This window comes from Cervus elaphus, chromosome 2 (assembly GCF_910594005.1).
Source record: "Cervus elaphus chromosome 2, mCerEla1.1, whole genome shotgun sequence".
NCBI classification, from domain to species: Eukaryota; Metazoa; Chordata; class Mammalia; order Artiodactyla; family Cervidae; genus Cervus; species Cervus elaphus.
In genome coordinates, this window is record NC_057816.1 from 26,288,438 (window position 1) to 26,313,182 (window position 24,745).

Here is a 24,745-nt window from a genome sequence, read left to right on the forward strand (position 1 = left end):
CTGTGCCATGTTTTATGACCCAGTCTCGGAAGTCATCAAGCATTATTTTTGCTGTTTAAAGCACTGACAGGCCTGCCTAGATTCCAGGGGAGGGACCGTAGATCCCACCTTTCAGTTGGAAACAGGTCAGGGTTACATTGTAGAAGACCACATGAGGTGGCCAGTATCTTTGTGGGTACTTTTGGGAAAGTATCATTTGCCCAACAGAATATTAGGTCATACAATGCAGGTTATGTGCCTTATACAGGACTGAAGAAAACTGTTTTCCTGCCTCCTGTCATTTCTTTCTATTTATAGTCTAGCAGTAGCTTCGTGTCCATGGTTACTTCTCATTTTTTTTTTTGCCTTTCCTCAGCTTCATGTTCTGTATTTCTCGTTAGTAAGTCAAGGTAGTTTCATAACCTTTAAATCTCTATGGATTGTTAACAATAAAGCTTTATTTTTGTTTAGTCTATGTGAAGGATGGTATTCCTGCTCCCTGCAGGCATTTGAGGATCCAGACTTACTCCATCTGATGACATCACTGCCCACTAAGGACTCAGAATCCTCTATTAGCCCCTCTGCAACCAGCACAGATAAGGCACTTCTCTCCTAACCAGCCTTGGTCGTACCTATCACTTCTGTTCATGTTTTGCTCGTGACAGCTCGTCATATGGTCCCCTCTAGACTCAAAGGCACAGGGAAATACAATCAGCTGTGTTCCCAGGGAGAAAGGCAGGGTGTGAATATTAGCTACATCTATTGTCTCCTGTCTTCTCTCCCCCAGGCAGCTAAGAACCTGGAGCCTAAGCGTTGCCAGAAAATTAAAGAGTAGAATGAAAGTAACTGACCAACTGGTTATTCAGTTTATCTTAAAGGTTATCAGTGTGCAAAGTAGTTTCAGAATTGTATGAATTTAGACCTGAGATTATTAACAAGATTATTTAGTTCAGTGGTTTATGACTATTTGTAAAATTTTATTATTTTATTTTGTAAACTTTTATTTTATATTGGAATAGAGCCAGTTAGCAATGTTACAATTTCAGGTGAATAGCAAAGGGATTCAGCCATATATTAATATATATACATGTATCCATTCTCCCCCAAACTTCCCTCCCATGCAGGCTGCCACATAACATTGAGCAGAATTGCATGTGCTGTACAGTAGGTCCTTGCTGGTTATCCATTTTAAATACAGCAGTGTGTACATGTCTGTCCCAAACTCTCCAACTATCCCTTTCCCCCTCCCTCCCCTCCGGCAACCATAAGTTCATTCTCTAAGTCTGTGAGTCTCTTTCTGTTTTGCAAGTAAGTTCATTTGTGTAATTTGTGTTTAGATTCCACACATAAGGGATGTCATATTTTTCCTTCTCTGTCTGACTTACTTCCCTCAGTATGACACTCTCTAGTCCATGCATGTTGCTGCAAATGGCATTATTTCATTCTTTTTAATGGCTGAATAATACTCCATTGTATATGAGCCACATCGTTTTTAAAAAATTATTTTTTAATTGAAGGTTAATTGCTTAACAGAATTTTGTTGTTTTCAGTGAAACATCAGCAAGATTCAGCCATAGGTACACCCATGTTCCCTCCCTCCTCAACCTCCCTCTCATCTGCCTCCCTATCCCACCTCTCTAGGTTTTCACAGAGTCCATGTTTGAGTTCCCTGAGTCATATAACAAATTCCCATTCCATGTTACTGTCTCCATACATCTCACCCTCTCCCTTCCCCCCCCTCCCCCTGCCCCATGTCCATAAGTCTGTCCTCATATGTCTGTTTTTCCATTGCTGCCCTGCAAATAAATTCATTAATACCATTCTTCCAGATTCCATACATATGTGTTAGCATATGATTTTTATCTTTCTCTTGCTGACTTACTTCACTCTGTATAATAGGGTCTAGGTTTGTCCACCTCATTAGAAGTGACTCAACGCATTCCTTTCTTATGGCTGAGTAGTATTCCATTGTATATATGTACCACAGCTTCTTTATCCATGTCAATGGATATCTTATCTGTCAATGGACATCTAGGTTGCTTCCATGTTCTGGCTATTGTAAATAGTGTTGCAATGAATACTGGGGTACTTGTGACTTTTTCAGTTTTGGTTTCCTCAGGGTATATGCCTAGTAGTGGGACTGCTGGGTTATATGGTGGTTTTATTGCTAGTTTTTAAAGGAATCTCCGTACCATCTTCCATAGTGGCTGTATCAATTTACATTCCCACCAACAGTGCAAAAGGATTCCCTTTTCTCCACACCCTCTCCACCTTTATTGTTTGTAGACTTTTTGATGATGGCCATTCTGACTGGTGTGAAGTGGTATCTCATTGTAGTTTTGATTTGCATTTCTCTAATAATGAGTGATGTTGAGCATCTTTTCATGTGTTTGTTAGCCATCTGTATGTCTTCTTTGGAGAAATGTCTGTTTAGGTCTTTTCCCACTTTTTGATTGGGTTATTTGTTTTTCTCATACTGAGTTGTATGAGCTGCTTGTATATTTTGGAAATTAATCTTTTGTCAGTTGTTTCCTTTGCTATTGTTTTCTCCCATTCTGAGGGTTCTCCTTTCACCTTGTTTGTAGTTTCCTTGCTGTGCAAAAGCTTTTAAGTTTTATTAGGTCCTATTTGTTTGTTTTTGTTTTTATTTCGATTACTCTAAGAGGTGGTGGGTCATAGAGGATCTTGCTTGATTTATGTCATTGAGTGTTTTGCCTATGTTTTCCTCTAAGAATTTTATAGTTTCTGGTCCTATGTTTAGGTCTTTAATCCATTTTGATTTTATCTTTGTGTATGGCATTAGGAAGTGTTCTAATTTCGTTCTTTTGCACGTAGCTGTCCAGTTTTCCCAGCACCACTTATTGAAGAGGCTATTTTTGTCCCATTGTATATTCTTGCCCCTTTGTCAAAAATAAGGTGCCCATAGGTGCATGGGTTTATAGTTGGGCTCTGTATTTTGTTCTATTGGTCTATTTTTCTGTCTTTGTGCCAGTACCATACTGTCTTGATGATTATAGCTTTGTATTATAATCTGAAGTCAGGAAGGTTGATTCCTCCAGCTCCATCCTTCTTTTTCAAGGCTGCTTTGGCTATTCAGGATCTTTTGTGTCTACATATGAATTGTGAAATGTTTTGTTCTAGTTCTGTAAAAAATGCTGTTGGTGATTTCATTGGGATCACATTGAATCTATTGACTGCATTTGGTAGTATAGTCATTTTCACAATATTGATTCTTCTAGTCCATGAATATGGAATATCTCTGCATCTCCTTAGGTAGGTTTATACCTAGATATATTTTGTTCTTTTTGTTGAAATGGTGAATGGGATTGAGTCCTTAGTTTCTCTGATTTCTTTGTACTTTCTTCTTTTGATGAATATTTAGGTTGCTTCCATGTCTTGGCTATTGTAAACAGTGCTGCAGTGGAATATTAGGGTGCATATATCCTTTTGGACCGTATTTTTCTCCAGGTACATACCCAAGAGTGGGATTGCAGGTTTGTATGGTATCTCTGTTTTTAGTTTGTTTAGGGAACCTCCGTACAGTTGTCCCTAGTGGCTGTACCAATTTACATTCCCACTAACAGTGTAGGAAGGTTCCCTTCTTTCTACACCCTCTCAAGCATTATTATTTATTGATTTTTTGATGATAGCCTTTCTGACTAGTCTGAGGTGACATCTCATTGTAGTTTTGATTTGCATTTCTCTAATAATTAGCAATGTGGAACATCTTTTCATATGCCTCTTGGCCATCTGTATGTCCTCTTCGGAGAAATGTCTATTTAGATATTCTGCTCATTTTTGATTGGGTTGTTTGTTTTGATGATATTAAGCTGCATGAGCTGTTTGTAAATTTTGGAGATTAATCCCTGTCAGTCATATCATTTGCAAAAATTCTGTCTCATTCTCTGGGTTATCTTCATTTTGCTTGTGGTATCCTTTGCTTTGCAAAGGCTTTGGTTTTTATTTCTGTTACTCTGGGAGATGGATCAAAAAAGATATTGCTGTGATTCATGTAGAGTGTTCTGCCTATGTTCTCCTCTAAGAGTTTTGTAGTGTCAGATTTCACGTTTAGGTCTTTAATCCATTTGTGTGTGTGTGATGTTAAAGAATGTGCTATTTTCATTTCAATATTTAGCTGTCCAATTTTATCAACACCATTTATTGAAGAGACTGTCTTTCCTCCATTTTATAGTCTTGCCTCCTCCATCATAGATTAATTGATGATAGGTGCCTGAGTTTATTTCTGGGTTTTCTATCCTGTTCCATTCATCTATATGTCTGTTTTTGTTCCAGTACTGTACTGTTTTGATGACTATAGTACCATACTGTTTTGATGACTATAGTACCATACTGTTTTGATGATTATAGCTTTGTCATATAGTCTGAAATCAGGGCACCTGATTCCTCCAGCTCCATTTTTCTTTCACAAGATAGTTTTGACTGTTTGGGTGTCTTTTGTGTCTCCATACAAATTGTAATTTTTTTTCTTCTAGTTCTGTGAAAAGTGCCATTGGTAATTGATAGGGATTGCATTCTATCTGTAGATTGCCTTGGTTAGTGCAGTTATTTTAGCAATATTGATTCTTCCTTGATTTCTTTCATCTTATAATTTCTGAAGTATAGGTCTTTTATTTCTTTAGGAAGGTTTGTCCCTAGGTATTCTTTTTGATGCAAAGGTAAATGGGGTTGTTTCTTGAGTTCCTTTCTGATACTTTTTTGTTTGTTATATAAAAATGCAACAGATTTCTGTGTATTAATTTTGTAACTTACAACTCTACCAAACATTACAGATTTCTGTGAATTAATTTTGTTACTTTGCCTGCATTGCAGGTAGGCTCTTTTACCATGTGAGCTACTCGGGAATCCTTTGTTACTTGCAACTTTACCAAGTTCATTGATAAATTCTAGTAGTTTTCTGGTAGTGTCTTTAGGATTTTCTATGTATAGTATCATGTCATTTCCAAATAATGACAGTTTAACTTCTTTTCTCATTCAGATTCCTTATTCCTTTTTCTTCTCTGATTGCTGTGGCTAGGACTTCCAAAACTATGTTGAATAAAAGTGGTGAGAGTGGACATCCTTGTCTTGTTCCTTATCTTAGAGGAAATGCTTGCAGATTTTCACCACTGAGTATGATGCTAGCTATAGGTCTGTCACATATGACCTTTATTATGTTGAGATATATTTCTTCTATTTCCATTTTCTGGAGAGTCTTTATCATAATTTTGTCAAACTTTCTGCATCTATTGATGTGATCACATGGTTTTTATTTGATTTGTTGATGTGGTGTATCACATTGTTTTGCAGATATTGAAAAATCCTGCATCTCTGGGATAAATCCCACTCAATCATGATCAAGTATGGTCCTTTTAATGTATTTTTGTATTCAGATTGCTAGTATTTTGTTGAGGATTTTTGTGTCTATGTTAATCAGTGGTACTGGCCTATAATTTTCTTTTTTTGTGGTGTCTTTGTTTGGTTTTGATATCAAGGTGATGGCAGCCTCATAGAATGAAGTTGGAAGTTTTCTGTCCTCTGGAATTTTTTGGGAACAGTTTCAGAAGAATAGATGTTAGCTCTTCTCTAAATATTTGATAGAATGCATCTGTGAAGCCATCTGTCATGGACTTTTGTTGAGTTTTTTAATCACACTTTCAATTTCATTACTTGGGATTGGTCTGTTTATGTTTTCAATTTCTTCCTGGTTCACTCTTGGGAGGATGTACCTTTCTAAGAATTTGTCCATTTCTTCCAGGTTGTCTGTTTTATTGGTATACAGTTGCTTGTAATAGTCTCTTATGATCCTTTGTATTTCTGTGGTATCAGTTGTAACTTTTCTTTTTTCATTTCTAATTTTAATGATTTGAGTCCCCCCCTTTTCTTGGTGAGTCTGGCTAAAGTTTTATCAGTTTTACATTGTCAAAGAAACAGCTTTTAGTTTCATTGATCTTTGCTATTGTTTTCTTCATCTCTATTTCATTTATTTCTGCTCTGATCTTTATGATTTCTTTTCTTTTACTAACTTTAGGTTTTGCTTGTTTTTCTTTCTTCAGTTGTTTTAGGTGTAAGTTTAGGGTGTTTAGTTAGGATTTATCTTGTTACCTAAGATTTTATTGCTATAAATGTCCTTCTTAGAATCGCTTTTGCTCCATCTCATAGGTTTTGGATCATTGTGTTTTTGGTTTCATTTGTCTCTATGTGTTTTTTAATTTCTTATTCAGTTCCTTCAGTGACCCATTGGATATTTAAAAGCATTCTGTTTAGCTTGCACGTGTTTGTGTGTGTGTGTTAGTTTTTTTTTTCTTATGTGTGTGCATGCTCAGTTGTGTTTGACTTTGCTATCCTATGGACTGTAGCCCACTAGACTCCTCTGTTCATGGAATTTTTCAAGCAAGAATACTGGAGTGGGTTGCCATTTCCTTCTCCAGGGGATCTTCCTGATCCAGGGATAGAACTGCACTGGCAGGTGGAGTCTTTACCACCATGCCATCTGGGAAGCCACTTTTTTCCCCTGTTATAGTTTATTTCTAATCACGTAGTGTTGTGATCAGAAAGGATGCTTGATATGATTTCAGTTTTAGATTTACAGAGGCTCACTTTGCAGTCAATCCTGGAGAATGTTCTATATGCACATGAGAAGAATGTATATTCTGCTTTTGGATGGACTATTCTATAAATATTAATTAAGGCTAATGTGTAATTTAAGGCCTGTGTTTCCTTACTGATTTTCTGTCTGGACAATCTGTCCATTGAGGAAAGTGGGGTATTAAAGTCCCCTACTACCACTGTTTCTTTTGATTTCTCCTTTATTTGCTTTGTGTATTGAGTTGCTTCTATGTTGGGTGCATATATATTTATAATTGTTACATCTTCTTCTTGGAGTGATCCATTGATCATTATGTAGTATCTTTCTTTGTCTTTTGTAACAGTTTTTATTTTAAAGTCTATTTTGTCTGATATGAGTATAGCTGCTCAAGCTTTCAGTTGATCTCAATTTGTATGGAATACCTTTTTCCATCCCCAAATCTTAAATTTCTTTTTTGTAAAATGAGGTAGTGGTTAAATGCATGAACTTGGGAGGCTGCATAAAGCAGGAACCCTGGAGCTAGGCTGTTCCCATGTGGATCCTAGTTGTGCTGTTACCTAGCTCTGTAGCTTTGGAAAAGTTATTTTAATTAATCTTTTTCTTGATTCCTCTATAAAACTGGGATGGTAATAACTGGTAATATGTGAGGTTGCAGTGAAGATTAAATGAGTAAATACTTGTGGAATAGTGCCAGGCACATAGTGGTGTGGAAATGTCTGTTAAAGCAAATAATAAATAGATAAATATATCCTAGGATGTGGTAGAGATTATTTTAATATGAAATATAAAGGCCTACAGTCATTTCCTGGCAGTAAGCATCATGCATATTGGCTGTTACTATTTTCTGTTAATTTAATTGACCTATAGTTGATTTACAATGTTGTATTAGTTTCAGGTATGCAGCAAAGTGATTCAGTTTCACATAAAGAAATCTATTTTTCACAATCTTAGTTATTATAAATTATTACAAGATATTGAATTTAGTTCCCTGTGCTGTATAGCAGTTCATTATTGCTTATCAGTGTTGTATAAAGTAGTATATATCTAATTTATCCCTCTCCTGCTTTCATCTTTGATAACCATATGACTGCTTTTTATGACCAAGTCTGTTTCTGTTTTGTTAATAAGTTTATTTGTGTCATCTTTAGATTCTGTATATACGTGATATCATATATTTGTCAGTCTCCATCTGACTTCACATGATAATCTCTAAGTGTATCCTTGTTGCTGAAAATGGCATTATTTAATTCTTTATATCTGGGTAATATCTGTTATGTATATATATACCATGTCTTCTTCATCTGTCAGTGGACATTCAGGTTGCTTCCATTTCTTGGCTATTATAAATAGTGCTGCTATGAACATTGGGGTGCATGTATCTTTTCAAATTAGAGTTTTCATCTTTTCTGGGTATATGCCCAAGAGTGGTATTGCTTGGCTATTACCAAATGAATGTTAGCCATATTGTTAAAGATATAATTAACCTTTCCTCAGTTCAGTTCAGTCACTCAGTTGAGTCCGACTCTTTGTGACCCCATGGACTGCAGCATGCCAGGCCTCCCTGTCCATCACCAACTCCTGGAGTTTACTCAAACTCATGTCCATTGAGTCGGTGATGCCATTCAACCATCTCATCCTCTGTTGCTCTGTTGTCCCCTTCTCCTTATGCCTTCAATCCTTCCCAGCATCAGGATCTTTTCCAATGAGTCAGTTCTTGACTGACTCAAGGTGGCCAAAGTATTGCAGCTTCAGCATCAGTCCTTCCAATGAATATTCAGGACTGATTTCCTTTAGGATGGACTGGTTGTATCTCCTTGCAGTCGAAGGGACTCTCAAGAGTCTTCTCCAACACCACAGTTTAAAAGCATCAGTTCTTTGACGCTCAGCTTTATTTATAGTCCAACTCTCACATCCATACATGACTACTGGGAAAAACCATAGCTTTGACTAGATGGACCTTTGTTGGCAAAGTAATGTCTCTGCTTTTTAATATGCTGTCTAGGTTGGTCATAACTTTTCTTCCAAGAAGCAAGAGTCTTTTAATTTCATGGCTGCAGTCACCATCTGCAGTGATTTTGAAGTCTCAAAAAATAAAACCAGTCACTGTTTCCATTGCTTCCCCGTCTATTTCCCATGAAGTGATGGGACCAATTGCCATGATCTTAGTTTTCTGAATGTTGAATTTTAAGCCAACTTTTTCACTCTCCTCTTTCACTTTCATCAAGAGGTTCTTTAGTTCCTCTTTGCTTTCTGCCATAAAGGTGGTGTCATCTGCATATCTGAGGTTATTGATATTTCTCCTGGCAATCTTGATTACAGCTTGTGCTTCATCCAGCCCAGCATTTCTCATGATGCACTCTGCATAGAAGTTAAATAAGCAGGGTGACAATATAGAGCCTTGACATACTCCTTTTCCTATATGGAACCAGTCTGTTGTTCCATGTCCAGTTCTAACTGTTGCTTCTAGACCTGCATCCAGATTTCTCAGGAGGCAGGTCAGGTGGTGTGGTATTCCTGTCTCTTTAAGAATTTTTCAGAGTTTGTTGTGATCCACACAGTTAAAGTCTTTGGCACAGTCAATAAAGCAGAAGTAGATGTTTTACTTAGGCACTGTAGGCATTATGCTAGGAAATTGCTAGCAAAATGGTAGGAAACTTGTTTCTTTTAGTCTTCTTTGGCATTTTTTAGTATTTGGAGAATGGTCTACCCAGGTGTTCTCTATACCTGTGATGATTTGTTTCCATTACAGAAAGAAGATAGTGGCTTATCTGGTTTTTCTCCTTTCCTCCCAATAATCCTGCCAGGGATACACATTGGATAGGAGTGACCTTGTTTCTCACATCCGTTTTGCCTTGACGTCCCCACTGAGACTTCTGGGGGTATTGTACTCACTTTGGAGCTCTTTGGGGTGTGAGTTATTTCTCCAAACAGTCAATATATGTCTTTGTGGAGCTGCTGATAAAAAGACTTTTTCCTGAAAGCTTTTTGTCTTTACTGTTGATTTAGTACTGGAACCATTTAAAAATTAACTCTGCTGTTTTCATCCTAGTGAATGGAAGAAACACAATCATCCAGCAATAACCTCTTCAACATTTTGAGTGTATGTAGTTATCCTGTTGGTCTGCCTAATATTCTGAAGAAATGGATTCCTTGTCATAAGTTACTGGGAAAATGACAAATATTTTAATGAAAATAATTGGTTGATCTTAATCTATGTTATTTGGAATTATTGTTCCTGACTTTTATTTATGAATATAACATGGGAATCAGATAGTTTTGTGAGATTTGAATTCAGTTCATAGTTATTGATTGTTGCTAACCCTCAAGGGTAGGCTTTGGAGAATTACTCACACTGTTTATGGCTAGGGTCTGCCTAGCACTTAAGCAAGAACTTAGGTTGAAGTAAATTGGGCTATGTAAATACAGGGTAGGGAAGATTCACCCTCATAGTTATTTTGAGTCAAAATAGTTTTGAGTCAAAGGACTTGCTGTGTTAGATATCTGTAAGTCAGTGTCAACGTTAGGATACACTCAGTTATGCACAGTGCAAAGGAGGCATTTTTATTCCTGGATGCTATATTTAGGGGGGAAGCTGATCCATTTTACCATACCTGAAGCATGGTGACCCAAGCTGGGGAAGAATCTGGAAAGAATGGTGAGACCCCATCTTTGACTAGGAAGGCCTCTTATTTTGGGTGGGAGCAAGAGTATAAAAGATTGAGCTAGAAATGCTTGGTCTAAAAGAGAAAGCTTTGTAGTGAATATTATGGCTTTTTTCAAATATTTGAAGGAAGAACAAGTTTTTCTGGGAGCCAGGACAGTTCACTGGAGCAGCACACTTGGCTGAGGTGCCAGGCTAAGGGGAGAAATGCTGCTCATGAAATCTGACTGGTGACTTTATCGCCTGTACAGCTGGTCCTTCCCACAAACTCCCAGGAAGACCCTAAAGCACTTGAGGGCTGAAGAGAGGACTGGTAGGGGGTGAGAGCTCCCTGAACAGTGGCTCACTATTGCTTTTGGTGTCCTCTCTTCCTCTGAAAGCACCACATGGCTCTTAACTCACTTGCTCACAGCATCAGACTTCGGCTTCTTGACCGTGATTAGTTGGCTGGGGCATAAAGCAACACCTGGTGTACTTAATCACAGTGCTGCTTAACTCTTAATGTGTGCGTGAATCATCTGTGAGTCTTTTTAAAGTGCAGATTCTGATTCAAGTGTGTCTTGGTTGGGGCCCTATAATCTGAATTTCCATAAACGATGCTGCTGCTGGTCAGTGGACTGTACTTGAGTAACAAGTGTGTGTGTAAGTCGCTCAGTTGTGTCTAACTCTTTGCAACCCCACGGACTGTAACCCACCAGGCTCCTTTGTCCATGGGATTCTCCAGTCAAGAATACTGGAGTGGGTAGCCATTCCAGGGAATCTTCCCCACCCAGGGATCGAACCCAGGTCTCCCACACTGCAGGCAGATTCTTTATCATCTCTGAGTCACCAGAGAAGCAGGCTCTACTACAAATCTACAGTCTGCCCTTTGGGCTAACGTCAAGTGCTGTCAGGCCAAATGACTGCCTCCTCCATGTTGCTTTCAGGACTAAGCCTCACAGCACTATTAGCAGAGGATTACTGCCCGCAAGTACTGCCTTTTTCTCTTCTCAGTACTCATGAAACAGTTTTAGCCAGGTATCATTTAGCTATCTGCTTTCTTTGTCATCTCTAGGATGACTTTTGCAGTTATCTTTTAATAACTTTTATTTTCCCTTTTTAATTGCATAAGAGCATTCTTAGGCCACAGGATTTGGCCCTGTCTGTGGCTTGAAATGCTGGGGAATTACTGTCATGTGTAAATAGTCTTCAACTCTAACTTTTTTTTTTTTAAACATAGCATCTTGACTTTCATCCGCGTTGTTTGAGATATAGTAGTTCTTGTATATATTCATGATGCTGTCAGATGTCCCATGACACAAGTAACCATTTGTGTAATATTAGGGCACGTTTGTTTTAACTGTATGTTTGTGATTACCCCAAGGTATCCACTTACTCCAATTCATTGCAAAATGATCTTTAAAAGATATGTTTATAATACACTGAGCAGTTGCTCATTGAGGCAATGATGATTAAATCTGGTTAAATATATATGCCTCCTTTTTTTTTGTTTATTATGATTCAAGTTACCGTGAATATTTTTGATTGTCATTGATTGAGGTCCTTTCAAGGTCATGTTCCTTCCCCCAGGAGTAGCTTGTTGGTCGAAGTAAAGTGATTGAAAGAGTTCCTATTATGTGTTAATCTTGGTAAGGTCTGAAGTACCAAGTTATGCTGCTTTTCTGTACAGGAGCTGTGTGGTCTTAGACAAGGTATTTTAATATCTCTGATCATCTGTGAACTGATCTGTAAAATAGTGATAATCGTACTTAGCTTGAAGAAATTAAATGCGATATTTATGAAAGCCCATTTCTAGAATGCCATATTTAATCATGAAATGATAGCTTCAACTTTCCTTTGTTTACCATTTGCCAATTTCTGGCTTTTTTGAGGGGAGGGGCATACATTTAATTTCTTTTCCCACTATTCTGTAAGTGGGAAATCTTAGAACAGGATCTGTAGTTTAAATCCTATCTTAGTTTTTCAATATGTGTTCAGCCCTGACACGCTGAGTAAATTAATGAATGACCTGGTAATCTCTAAGATTTTCCTGACCTTTTAAGTCCTCCGATTGATTCTTCCAGTATTCTGGGTGCTTAGAAAAAAATTGGAGAATTCTCTTAAAATCAATGTCTTGTACGTTAAGGGATTTCCTCCTTAACAGGCTTAAAAATTTATATATTATATTATTACTAGTAAGTATGTACCTGGGCCCAGGAGATGGCTGCAATAGTGTAAATAACCTTTTCTATGTATGATCTTGAGTCTAATTCTTTGTATAGTCCACGTGAGGTGGGTCAGAGGCTGGTCTTGACTTCGCTTTTCCTGCAGTGTGATCTTGGGAAGATCTGTGTGAAATATGAGCAAGAAATGTGCATTTGTTTTCATATGTGATGTGAGATTTGGAAGTCATGGATAATAGAAGCTGAGATTCATGATGTATTTATCTCAGTGCTCAAGGAGGATGCATTTTATGTTCTGGATTGAATATGCTTGGGTTAGTAGGGTCAGGCCAGCTCAGTGGATTAAAGCAGAAGCAGTAGGTCCTTCCACATCTTGCGATTGAACATGGTTATCTATTCAGGCAAGCAGTTCTTGAATTGCCTGTGTGGATAAGCTGCTGGGAGACAATGCCAGTTGAGGCCATCTTTACTAGTTTGTCTCTATGCCTCTGAGATGAGGCCTAACTGGTAGACAGTACATGGATTGTCACATCTAGCTCTGAGTTTAAAATCTGGCTTGGGTATGTTACTTAATTCCAGATAGTACGTGGATTGTCACATCTAGCTCTGAGTTTAAAATCTGGCTTGGCTATGTTACTTAATTCCAAAATCCCAGTGTTTTTTTTTTTTTTTTTTTTTAAAGATACTCAGAAGGTATCGTATCGGTCTTCCAGGTTTCTGTGAGCGATGGATTAGTATATGTCAGAGGCCCAGTGCGGTGCCTGGCAGTGAGATTGGATCCTGTGGTGATGATGGTCACGGTGACACATTTCAGAAGGGACACGTAGGAAACTACACAGTTCTGCCCCCATGAACGTATCAGCCCTGGTGTGTGGCTGAGGAGTGTCCCGAAGTTGCCTGCTGCCTTTTAGGGCCAGTGTGCCGACTGCAGAGGAGGTGCTAAGTTTTTCACAGATCTAGAAAAGGAAGGTAACAATCTGCAAAAAGAAAAGGTCAATCACATGTTTCATTCCATGACATTTGGAAATATTAACACGTAATGCGAGTAGCTTCAAACATTCCTTCCTTATTGGTTATGTAGGAATTTTTCATTTATAGTGTCTTATCCAGGGGGAAGTAAAAACAACAACAACAAAAACCTTATTCATCTCTTCTGTGATAGTTTGTTTCCATCCCTGATAGTTCATGTGACTTGTGTTTTCCTTTAATTCTTGAAAAAGTAGAAGTGGCAGTGATAAAAATAAACATCGATAGACCCATTCCATGCGAATGGCCTTTAGTAGACAATAGAAAGGAGACCTGAATTATATTTAAGTGACGCTGCACTGAGTTTGCCAATTAGCCTCTCACCTGTCACTCACAGTGCATCTGTCAGTCACCTTATCGGGCCTTCAGGCCGTCGCTGTGAGGACTCTTGGAGAGAAGGTGAATTGGGTTCCATGTTGTACAATTAATTGTGAGTTGTGTTTCTTTGCATCATGTTGAGTTAATTTTAGATTCTGGGAATCCTGGTAGGAAGTCATGAGGATTGATGATGGCTGTGATACCCAGAAGTAAAACAAAACACATTTTTGTTCTTTATACACAGCTATTTTGAACTGGAGAGCAGTGGTCTGAGGGATGAGATTCGCTATCACTACATACACAACGGGAAGCCCCGGACAGAGGCGCTTCCATACCGGATGGCTGACGGGCAGTGGCACAGGGTTGCACTGTCAGTCAGCGCCTCCCATCTCCTGCTCCACATCGACTGCAACAGGTATGTCTTTGCCTTTGATCTTCTGTGATTGTGCCCTTGAACGTGAGCAATGGAGGAGGGAAAAAACCAATCCCCTCCAAGCCTTGCTGGGAAACAAAAACCAAGGGACCCTAGGAGTCATTTAACATACCGAATGGGCTGTTAGGTATGCCGGAATGACCAACTGTAATATGCTAAGAAAACAGTCCATTAAAATGAAACCATATGCGGCGATTAGGAAGAAATGTACGAAAGGTTGATTACAGATGGGGGACTATTAAGTACACCTCCGTGTACCGTAGGTACCGGCTGGAATTCCATGGAGCTGTGATTACAGTTAACTGTGATGTATTGTTGTTGAGTCCGTTCCACTTGGAAGCAAATGAGCTGGTCTACCTTCAAATGAATCCGAGAAGCTGGTGCTACTGGAGCGGCTAATTCTATTTCACTTCATCAAGCACAGCTTTGCTTAAATGTTTTTTCCAAATGGAAACTTCTTAAAGGGGCTGTTCTTGGAATCTTTTGGAATTGATGCCATTTATCTTCTGCAGAGGGATGAGTCTTCCGGTTTATCAGAGGGTGGCAGGACTACTTTGAAGACGGGGGTGGGGGGGTGAGAGCGGGAAGGGAGAGTTTCACTGGATGCTGTGGGTTGGGGTGGGAAGGAGATATCTTCCTCCATGTGTGTCCCTAGGGGGAGGTTTACTGCCAGCTGAAGAAAGGACACCACTGGTCTCTATTGTTTCACATGTGGCTGGACAGCTGGATGATGGTGGTGAAGGGGGATGTTTTCATTTCTCCAGAACCCACTGAAAGTCTTTATGAATAGTGATCTGAGTCCTATTATAGAGAATCTTTTGTGATGTGAAGTAGCCATGAATGGTTGGTCTTCATTAATATTACTGCCAAAGTTAAATGATTGTTTGGCCACAGGACTTGTTCTTTTAGGCCCTGGAAAAAGTATATGCATGTTGAGGACAGCCTCCATTCTGGCACCCAATAGAAAGAAGCTCCAGACTGCATTTCTGATGAGGGGATACTTCGGTGTGCTTACTAGTCTGGCTCTGCAGTCTCTCTTAGGAGAGGACCTGGAAAGGCAGAGAACAGAAACTAGTGTCAGGTTTAAGGGAAGTTCCACCATCTTGAAGTGAGTCTTGGGCTAGCTTGGTCTATCTATTTAAAGTGCTTTCTGGATTTTCTGGAGAATTGTGGCTTCAACTAGATGTAATGTGTGACTGGATGACATTTCCACAGAAACAAGTAACTCCTTTTTACTTTGGGCTGGGCAGCTTGGATGAAGCCAGCTCTCAGCCACTAGTTCCATTTCCACCTTCAAGAACTCACTGGCTCTTTTAATTCTCTAGAACTAAAGAGGCCCGCCAGGTAGCATTTCTGCTTCACCCTACCCACCACCCATATTTTACTCAAATGGGAGATAAGAAGGGTCCTGTGTGTCCTTCTTTACCACAGGTAAGAAAGAAATGTTGAAGCTCTAGTTTAGTACTTCCGAACTGAAACATCCTGGAGACACTGCTGTTTTCTTGCTCTGCAATTATTTGCTTCCTCTTTGTGTAAGTTTTATCTTTTATTTCCCAATAGTCTTCTCTCTAGAGAAGAGGAAAGAGAGGGAGGATAGTTTGTGCTAATTGAAGAGTCTCTGCCTTCACAAATGCTCTGGTCCCTATGAAATTGTCTCCTCTGCCATCGTCAGACACTTGTTAGCTGTGTAAATTTGGACACATGAATTCCTTTGCATCTCAATGTAATTTGTAAACTGGGACTGTTAGTATTGTATGTGCTGTTACACATATTCACAGATGGGAATGTTAAGTAAGATGATTTGCATGAAGTGCTTTGGGTGGTGCTTGGCCTTTGGCACCCAGTACATGGTGGTGGTGGTTGTTACTTTATTATTATTTATTCTGCACATCTGTGGTGACCCTGGGTCTCCAGACTTTCATTTGTCATGTATTCTGGCCTCTCTGCCATGAAAATAGGGAGAGGACAGGAGAGCTGGAACCCACAGTATGCTTTAGGGTCAGCTGCATTTATACAGAATGGATTTGAGGAGGTACTAAATACTAGTCCCCTTCTCTGGTGGTTTGTTTTTTATACTTTCATTCATAACATAACTTATTTTCCTTTATTTAAGATCTTAAGGGAAAACATAAAGTTGGTGCCAGTTAATGATTCATGGACCCAGTACAAATGAGGTTTTTAGATAGGTTAGGGAAAGAGAAGCTGGGAATGACTGGGCCAGAAGAGAGGTCAATTTTGATTTTGGTGTAGGAAAAGTCTAAAAACATTTATAAAACCAGACTACACTTAAGAATTATGGATAGCCAGGAGCCATCTCTGACCTGGTGAATCAGATTCCCTGAGTGTGGAGCTATATTCTTCATAAACTCTTGGGGTAGTTCTTACGTAAGCAGGTTAGCCTTGGTGCATGGGCTGGCATTTGAAAACCACTGGTTTAAATAGAGGGAGTACTTGAGATTTCCTCAAATGTGGGAATTTCAACTGTATAATGTGTGCTAGTGGGGAACTGCATTTGTGCTTTCCCTTGAGAAAAAAAAGAAAGAGGGAGCAGAAACTGGAGGATAGCCTGGGCTGCAATAAATGAGTGAGGGACCCTGGAAATCCAAGTGCCTGAAAAGCACAGCCCCAGTGAGGAGGAGGAAAAGTTTAAGGTGAGGATAGTGTCTAGTATGTGGAACAAACTTTTCTTCTGCAAAAGTTTCTTGCCAGCCAGCACTGGCCGATTTTTAAAATGGCAGAAGCTCTGGGCTATTTATCAAGATGCTGGTCTCCTATGTCTTATCTAGGCCACCCTTACAGGGAGTGAATTTCAGAAAGGCTGATTTTTATTTTCTAAGCTATGCGTTTCATACCACTGTGAGATTCTTCCTTTTTGATTCCTTTTGCCCTTAAAGTTATGCTTCCTTATTTTTCTCAACCTGTCACCTGCTAGAGCAGTGCTGGATAGAAGATAAATGGTGATGCAATAGATAACAGTTTTGGATGTTGACTGTGCTAGTGACCATGCTAAGGGCTTTATATAGATTAATTTATCACTCTGGCTATTATTTGTCTTGTCTAAAAGTGATGGAACTGAAGTTACATTCATTTCTGTAACCCTCTGCTGTTAAGAGGCAGCTCTAGGATTTGGACTGGAGTCTGATGTCTGTGTGTCTGCTCTAACCACTAGGCTCTTCAGCTCAACGTGAGGGACTGTTGGCAGTGAACTTAGAACATGATGGAAGGAAAGAGTCAGACTCAGTGTGGGCAGTTTGTTCTTTACTTCTAGTATTTTCCTCTCACGTGTCTTACATTGCTGATCTTTGGGGTTGGTGGGCAAGATGGGATCTTACACAACCCATTGGTTTGGCACAAGGAAAGGGACTTCCGCCTACTGGGCTTATAGACCAGGTAACGTGCTAGGTGTGATCGGTGTAATAGTCCTTGGGGCAGCCATATGGTGTGGAGGCAGTTTTATTAGACCGATTTGGAAGTAGAAAGGCTCCAAGATGGTAAGTAACTCAGTTCCAATCACATAACATAACCATGGAGCTAAAACTCTGAGCCAGGATCTAACCCCCCAACCTTTCCTGCCTACCTCTTGCTCTCTGCCTCTGAAACTCATGTCCTTTCCAAGATAAAGTCATAACCACGCCATGAAGTCTTCCCAGGAGAGAGAAGCTACAAAAATGTCAGGAGCCCTAAAAATACTTGAAATCAGAGTGAGAAGATTTCCAGGCAGTGCCATTGTTCTGAGGAACTGGCATGTGGCAGAAATTTCTCCTTTTCTTAGAATTGAGAAACAGAACCTTTTCAGACCTAATTATACAAATTGTCACAAGAAAAGTGACTGCTATTTCAGTTGGTAGTCTTAACACTTTCTTCCTGTTACTGAGATACACTTTTCTTCCTGCTTCAGCTGTTCGGCTGGGCCTACTTAGAAACTCCCAAAGTGTGGGTAGCAGATTACCTCAAGCTAGAAATATTAAAGGAACCACTCAGTTGGGTGGCCAGCCTGATTATCTCCACTGCCTTAGGTTTTTCTTTCGCTTCCTTTGTATTAAGAATTGCCAACAAAGCTGAGAAGGAGGCCTGAACTAACATTCCTCCGATTACCCTGCTCCATCCTCAGTTCACCCTGAAGCTTGTTCCAGTCACTCAAAGACCGCAATCCCCTGACATCTGGGATCCAGTGTGTAAGGGTTCTTTTACCACAAAAGGGATTTTATTTCCTTCTCTTTGTTTGGTAACTTCTAATTTTCAATCTATCCAATTAAAGTACTAGGCACACTGTCTCTGCTGGGCTGTGGGGATACAAAGAAATAGGAGTTCTTGCCATCAGGAAGTCCTTGGCCTATTCATTCAGTCCTTTTGAATTCTGAAGCCACCAGCATCCCCCACAGTGACTGGCCCTGATCCTTAGATATTAGAAGAATCGTGGACTCTCATGGGAGCCTGTGAGCAGGCTGTTTAAACACTGTTGATAGCAGCTAAGCAGAGAGAAAACTGAAAATAGTCACTCCCAGAATCTTGGTCTTGAAAGGACAGTGAAGGAATGGACTCGAAAGTATTTTCCATTCAAATGGTATCTGCATCCAGGCTTCAGCAGGAACTTTCTGCAGTACACAGGTCTCCCTGCTCCAATCCCGCCACCTCTTGGCTCACTGCTGGGACAATTTCTCTCTTACCCAGTCCCATTGAAATGGAACTCAGAACTCACACCTCATTTGTTCAAGCTTGTGCAGTAGACATAGTGCCCGCACATACATACACACACCTGCAGCCCGGTTGTCACTCTGACAGAGTTAGCTCAGTGATTGTAGTCTAAACAGTAAACATATTTAGATTTTACCTCGAAAGCTTGGTATTGATTTACTGCAGAGCACATTCAGCTTTTCCATACAACTGATTTTGAAGAACTCGCAGACCCAGGAAAATAAACTTACTCTAAATCACTGAACAAGTCAGTAATTCAAAGTTTGTCAAATATTTCAGAATAACTTCACGATATGAGCATCTCTTTATATGTCTAGGTTTTTCATAATGAAGTACGGTGATATGGCATCTTTTTTCCAGAGAGCTCCTAAAGTATTTACAAGCATGTTGTTAAACTGAACATTCCTTAATGTAGTGAAGCCGTGTATAATGTACTACAATGACTTTTCGACAAACATTTGCACCAGAGTAAGGGGAGATGACTATCAAAGACCACTACTTCCAAAAGAGCTAGGCCAAGATTCTATCTCCTGCTTCCTGCACTAATGTATTATTTACTTCACAAACAGGAACACATGCACACAACTCATCAAAATTAAAACTGAGAATGTAGTATGTGCCTCATGTCCAGCTAACCTAGCAGCATCCGATCTTCTGTCCTGAAAGAAGTGATAAGGAAAGAAGACAGGATATAACCCATGTGTAATTTAATTACCAGTAAAAGGAATGGTACAAGGAATGTTGTAAGGCGGTACCTGATGGATTGCTGGTTTCCTAGTAGAGACCATCATGTCGGGAGACCACAGGAGGAAGAGCTCCTGGTGACATAGCGTAGCTTCTTAGTGTCTTACATCCCAGGTAAAAATGCATGACACTCTCTGCACTGTTACAGTTTTGCCACCGTGATTTGATTCTGTATGTTACATGAGAATCCGATTTGGAATGAGGCTCATCTTGTGAGCATGACAAAGCTAGTCATAGTGCCAGTGATAAAAGACTGTGTATCAGTGAGTGGATCAAGTTGGCAGTGAGAGACAGCCTGCAGAGAAAGAAATATGACAGAGGGGATGACAGGGAGAGAAGAGCTGTTCTTATGTGACCAGGCACATGTTCTCTGGGTTAACCTAAACCTGTAATGAATGCTGGACCTTTGTCTTGGTTTTGCCGCCTATAAAATGTGACTCAATGTGCAGTGATGGAGTGTGAAATCAGGAAATCTGTGTCTTAGATTCTTTGAAGAGTCCTCCTGTCCTCTCATCTCCAATCCTTCCTCTCTGTCAGAATCTGTGCTTATATCTGTAAAATGGGAATAATAGTAACTCTTCTACCATATACTGGTTATAGGAATGTAGCAAGAAAGTGTGTGCAAAATCCTTAGAAAATTTCAAGCTACTCTAAGAACACACAGCATCATGAAGTGCTATAAACATGTGCCATCATATAGCAAAGATGTTTCAGTGTCATACTGGAAATGAAAGCAATTTAATTCTTCACTTATACAAAAAGTGAAGATTTTTTGTGTGAAGATCCATGTCTCATGGATGAGGACTCGGTGCATAATGTGAATCCATGGTGCAGGGTAGGGTTTGAAGTCCATCAGGTCCCTGAAATTATTCTAACTGCCAAATCCTAGGCATGGTTCTCCAACAGTTTGTCTTTTAGTTCCATAGTTGTTGGTACAACACAATGATAAGTGAGTTTTATGCCAACAGAGTCCCTGCAAAAGTAAGTAACTGCAGAGTCTCTTTAAAAATATATAACTGAGGCTGAATGGGAAAGAGAACATCCCCTCCAATGTGATTCAATGTTTCCTTGATCCTGGCAGGGCTTTGGGAATGTGGCATGGCTCCTTTCCTTTTTACTTCTGTGAGAGAGGAGATTCGAAGATTTACTTCCCCCATTCTCAAACCATGAGCCAAAATGATCACAGCTTTTAGGAGGATATGTGCAGGTGCAGTTTTACTGAATGAGGAAACCACTGTCTTAGAATTTCCTGGCTTTCCTAAACATAATAGATATTATTTGCATCTCTACTTTGAAAATCTGGCTTGTTGTCACAAACACATTCTGGACTAAAAACTAGAGCTACCAGAAAGTGTTAAATTTGTATGACCCTGGGAAATTCATTTACTGTCCCTGGGCCTTAGCTCCCTAGAAATAAAATGAGAGGCTAGGACTAGATTTCTGAATCTCCTTCCACCTCTATTATTCCAGGCATATCTCACCACAATGCTTAGTTAGGGTATGCATTTTTTTGGGTTTGTTTTTTGCCTTCAGGACCCTGGAGAGCAACCGAACTTGCTATCTTCACGGGGCTGCTTCTGTGGTAAACCAGCAGGCAGTTTGCAGTCATCTAAATTGATTGCGTGTTGACAGTGCAGCATGCTGCTGGTGAAGAAAGGCTACTTACCCTAGATACCCAATCTTTTTTTTTTTCCCCCCTCACTTGCCTTCCTTCTTGCTAGAGTAGATGCTGAATATGCAATTTTGGATATCTAAGGAATGTTGACATCTTACTCCCTCCACCTTATGCTCTTTCTTTCTTTCAGACATCTTCTGATCCAGACAGGTGACAGTGGACAGCCTTTTTGGGGGTATATAGGCTATCCTGGCTGTGGAGGCCTGGTAGCTTGGTAACCTATAAGATAAAGCAGTGTACTGTAGCCAGCAGATGATGGATAGTTGTACTATTAAAAAAAACAAAACAAAACACACACATCCTCTGAATACTGAAGGGAAAAAAAGGCCTTTGTTGCTACCAAACCGTAGGGACTTAAATAATGGGAGATAATGAATCTAAAGGTCTAGGTGGCCAATGCAGTACATTCCAAACTGTAGATTATTCAACAAAGTAGAAGGTCTTCCCTGATGGCTCAGTTGGTTAAGAGTCTGCCTGGAATGCGGGAGACCTGGGTTCAATCCCTGGGTTGGGAAGGTCCCCTGGAGAAGGAAATGGAAATCCACTCTAGTATTCTTGCCTGGAGAATTCCATGGACAGAGGAGCCTGTTGGGCTACAGTCCATGGGGTCACGAAGAGTCAGACATGGCTGAGTGACTAACACTTTCACTTTTAACACAGTAGAAAGTGGCTGCTTAATTGTTAAGGCGCTCAGACATGAACATGTTGGATGTCTCATTCTGGCTGAGACCCACATGCTTGTATTCATGCTTTGTACCCTGCAGCTTATTAATTCCAACCTCATTAGGTGGATTCCAAGCTCAACTCTGCCTGATTTTCTAATGACATCAGTAGCAAACCCATTTCTAATTTTGTCTTTTCAAAAATCTTTTATCTTTTTTTTCTTGTTGCCTGGTGGGTTTAAATATGCTTTTGGTCAACAGTGGCCTCAATGGCAGAGAGGTAGAAGGTGAAAGGATTAACTGAAGTGGATGATGAGAGAGTGGCCTGCATTTTCCCATCTATCTGCATTCCTGGGCTTTCAGAATTACAAATGGAAAGGACTAAAAAGAAATACAATAGAATCTTCCCTTTATCTGGTGGTTTGTTGGCTACCTGAGGCCATAAGTAGATTAACAAGAAGGTACATTATTGCATACACGGGACCTAAGATGTATTAAAATAGAAGGGAAAATAAAACTTCATTTCCAACTTACAGTGATTTCATCTATATGCCTTCAGACACATCTTGAGTTGTGGTTTAATGCATGGATATGGGTTTATATAGGATGAATGGAAGGGGGGAAATAGGCTGCAGGAGAAATAATGTTTTTTTTTTTTTTTTTTGTAGAAGAAAATATCAAAGCTTGCATTTTTATTGTTACAGCTCTACTCTGTCCTTGATGATGGATACGTATGGTTATTCCTTAAAAAGGAAAGCAGCAAGAGAAAACAAAAACTCAAACCAGAGCGATATGTATGATGGAACCCAATTTCTTAAAAAATGTACATTTATACATTAGTTGTCTCTGTTCCTTTTCTGCTTCACTTGTTGGAAAGGAACACTGGGGAATAAAAAATGCATGAGCCATGAGGACTTTTTAATTGAAAAAGAAAAAGAATTCCAAATACTACATTAGTTTTCTAGTTAGAGCAGGGGTACTGATGTTGTCATTGAAAAGAACTGATTTTCTATACTACTGGAAAGAAATTAATCTATCTCTCTGGGAACTTTAAATTAATGTTATAAATAATAGCAGCCAGAGTGGCTGGATGCAAGGCAACAGATTTATAGCTGAACCTGTTTGGTTGCTTTTCTTGTAGGGGTATGGTGGAAATGGGGCATGGGGATGAGGAGGCTTGGAAGGAAAAGGTTTTTGTGAATATTTTCCCTGCTCTAACCCCTTTAATTCAGTTAACTCTTAGCCCTCAGCTCATCCCTCTTCTTGTGAGTGTGTCTCCAGTAAGAGCTACAGAGCCCCTGAGCCAGCCGGTTAATGTGTCTGGGCATTCACCTGAGGGTTTTCCAGGGCAGTTAGAGTGGAAATAATTTCCCTTCTCTGTAAAGAGTCTGTATGATGCCCTCTCTAACTCTTTCTCAGGAAGGTCCTGCTGCATCTTTAGTCACTAGAGTCTGTCTGAGGGTATCACTTTCCTGACATCAAATTTTACATATAGGAACTTACAGGCTTGGAGTTGGAGCTCTCAGTGGGCTTCTTTGGGATACTCAGAATACCTATATTACCCAGAAGGGAATTGCATCTCCAGGAGAGGTAAACAGCTGTCATCCATCCTGGTGTGTCCCCAGCAGAGCTCATTCAGTCACTCAGTGTTCTCTGGGTTGGTGCTGTCTTTGACGCGCAAGCAGAGAGGGAGTTGAGGAAATAGAGGGAGCTGAAATCATAGATTTCAGTTTCTTGAATTCTTTGACATTTTGGCCTTAGAGACCCAGCACCATGCTGGGAAAAACTCAGACTTTTTGCTCAGTCATTGCTGAGTTGAAGGTTAATGTTTTGGACTCTTTTAAAAAAAAATTTTTTTTTCCTTTTTTTTTTTTTTAAAGGTGATCTATATATTCCCTTGATCTTTTTTTGTAAAAGCACTCTGAGGTGGATGTTCTTGCATCTTATAGATGGAGATTTTTGAGATACTGAGGATAGAAATGACTTGTCCAGGAGCTCATAGTCAGTGACAGATGGAAGCCAGAGTCCAGAGGTCTTTCCTTATCTCTTTTTCAGGGAGATTATTCTTTACCAATCCCCTCCACCTTCTTCCCTCTTCTCTTCCTCCATCTTTTTAATACCCCTGTGTGACAAGATATCACTTCTAACTTTTCATGGAATAAGTATAAGTTATCCTACTTATAAACTGAAACCAACAAAGGCCAAATTCCATGTATTACTTTCTCAGACTGAGGAGGCTGGTTACTTCCAAGGACCTTGTTGCGCCAAAATTGACCTTGTTATAAATTCCAACCACTGTTGGTCTTTGGACTCGACAGATAATTTCACATCACCTTTTTAGATTTAAAGACTCTCCTTCCTTCCTGGAATCTAGTATTGATAGACAGGTTCATGACTTCAATCCCACAGAGATAATACGGGGTCAGGGCTTCAAATGACCCATCACCCCTATATGATTTGTATGCTTTGCATGTGTCTCCATATTGATGTGCAATGGCCAAGGACCTAATCTTAAATCATGACTGACCGCAAATGAGCCATTCGGGCATTTCTTCAAATGTGAAATAGATGCATTACGCTAGTCTCCAGTATTACATGGGTGGCTTTACACTGTTCTGATATAAATTTTGATATTCACTATTTCAAGGTGATAAACTCTCTGTGTTCTTTAAGGTGACTTTGCAATCACAAGGTCTCATTAGAAACTACTGGTGGTGAAATAAAGGGTTGGGCAGTGGCAGACCCCCACTTAGGAAGGCATTTGTTGTTATTGCTTCTTTTATCGGTATCTAATTAGATATGTA

At 39.7% G+C, this 24,745-nt stretch overlaps 1 protein-coding gene across 2 annotated transcripts in view; it reads left to right on the plus strand.

The window, feature by feature from the left end:
• The window catches only part of NELL1 (neural EGFL like 1), a 1,027,621-nt gene that overhangs the window by 153,103 nt on the left and 849,773 nt on the right, over positions 1–24,745 (plus strand). For both annotated transcript variants that reach the window (XM_043875125.1, XM_043875116.1), the window contains exon 4: positions 13,977–14,147. In XM_043875125.1, coding sequence (XP_043731060.1) covers positions 13,977–14,147 — 171 coding nt within the window. The remainder of the gene's footprint in view (positions 1–13,976; positions 14,148–24,745) is intronic.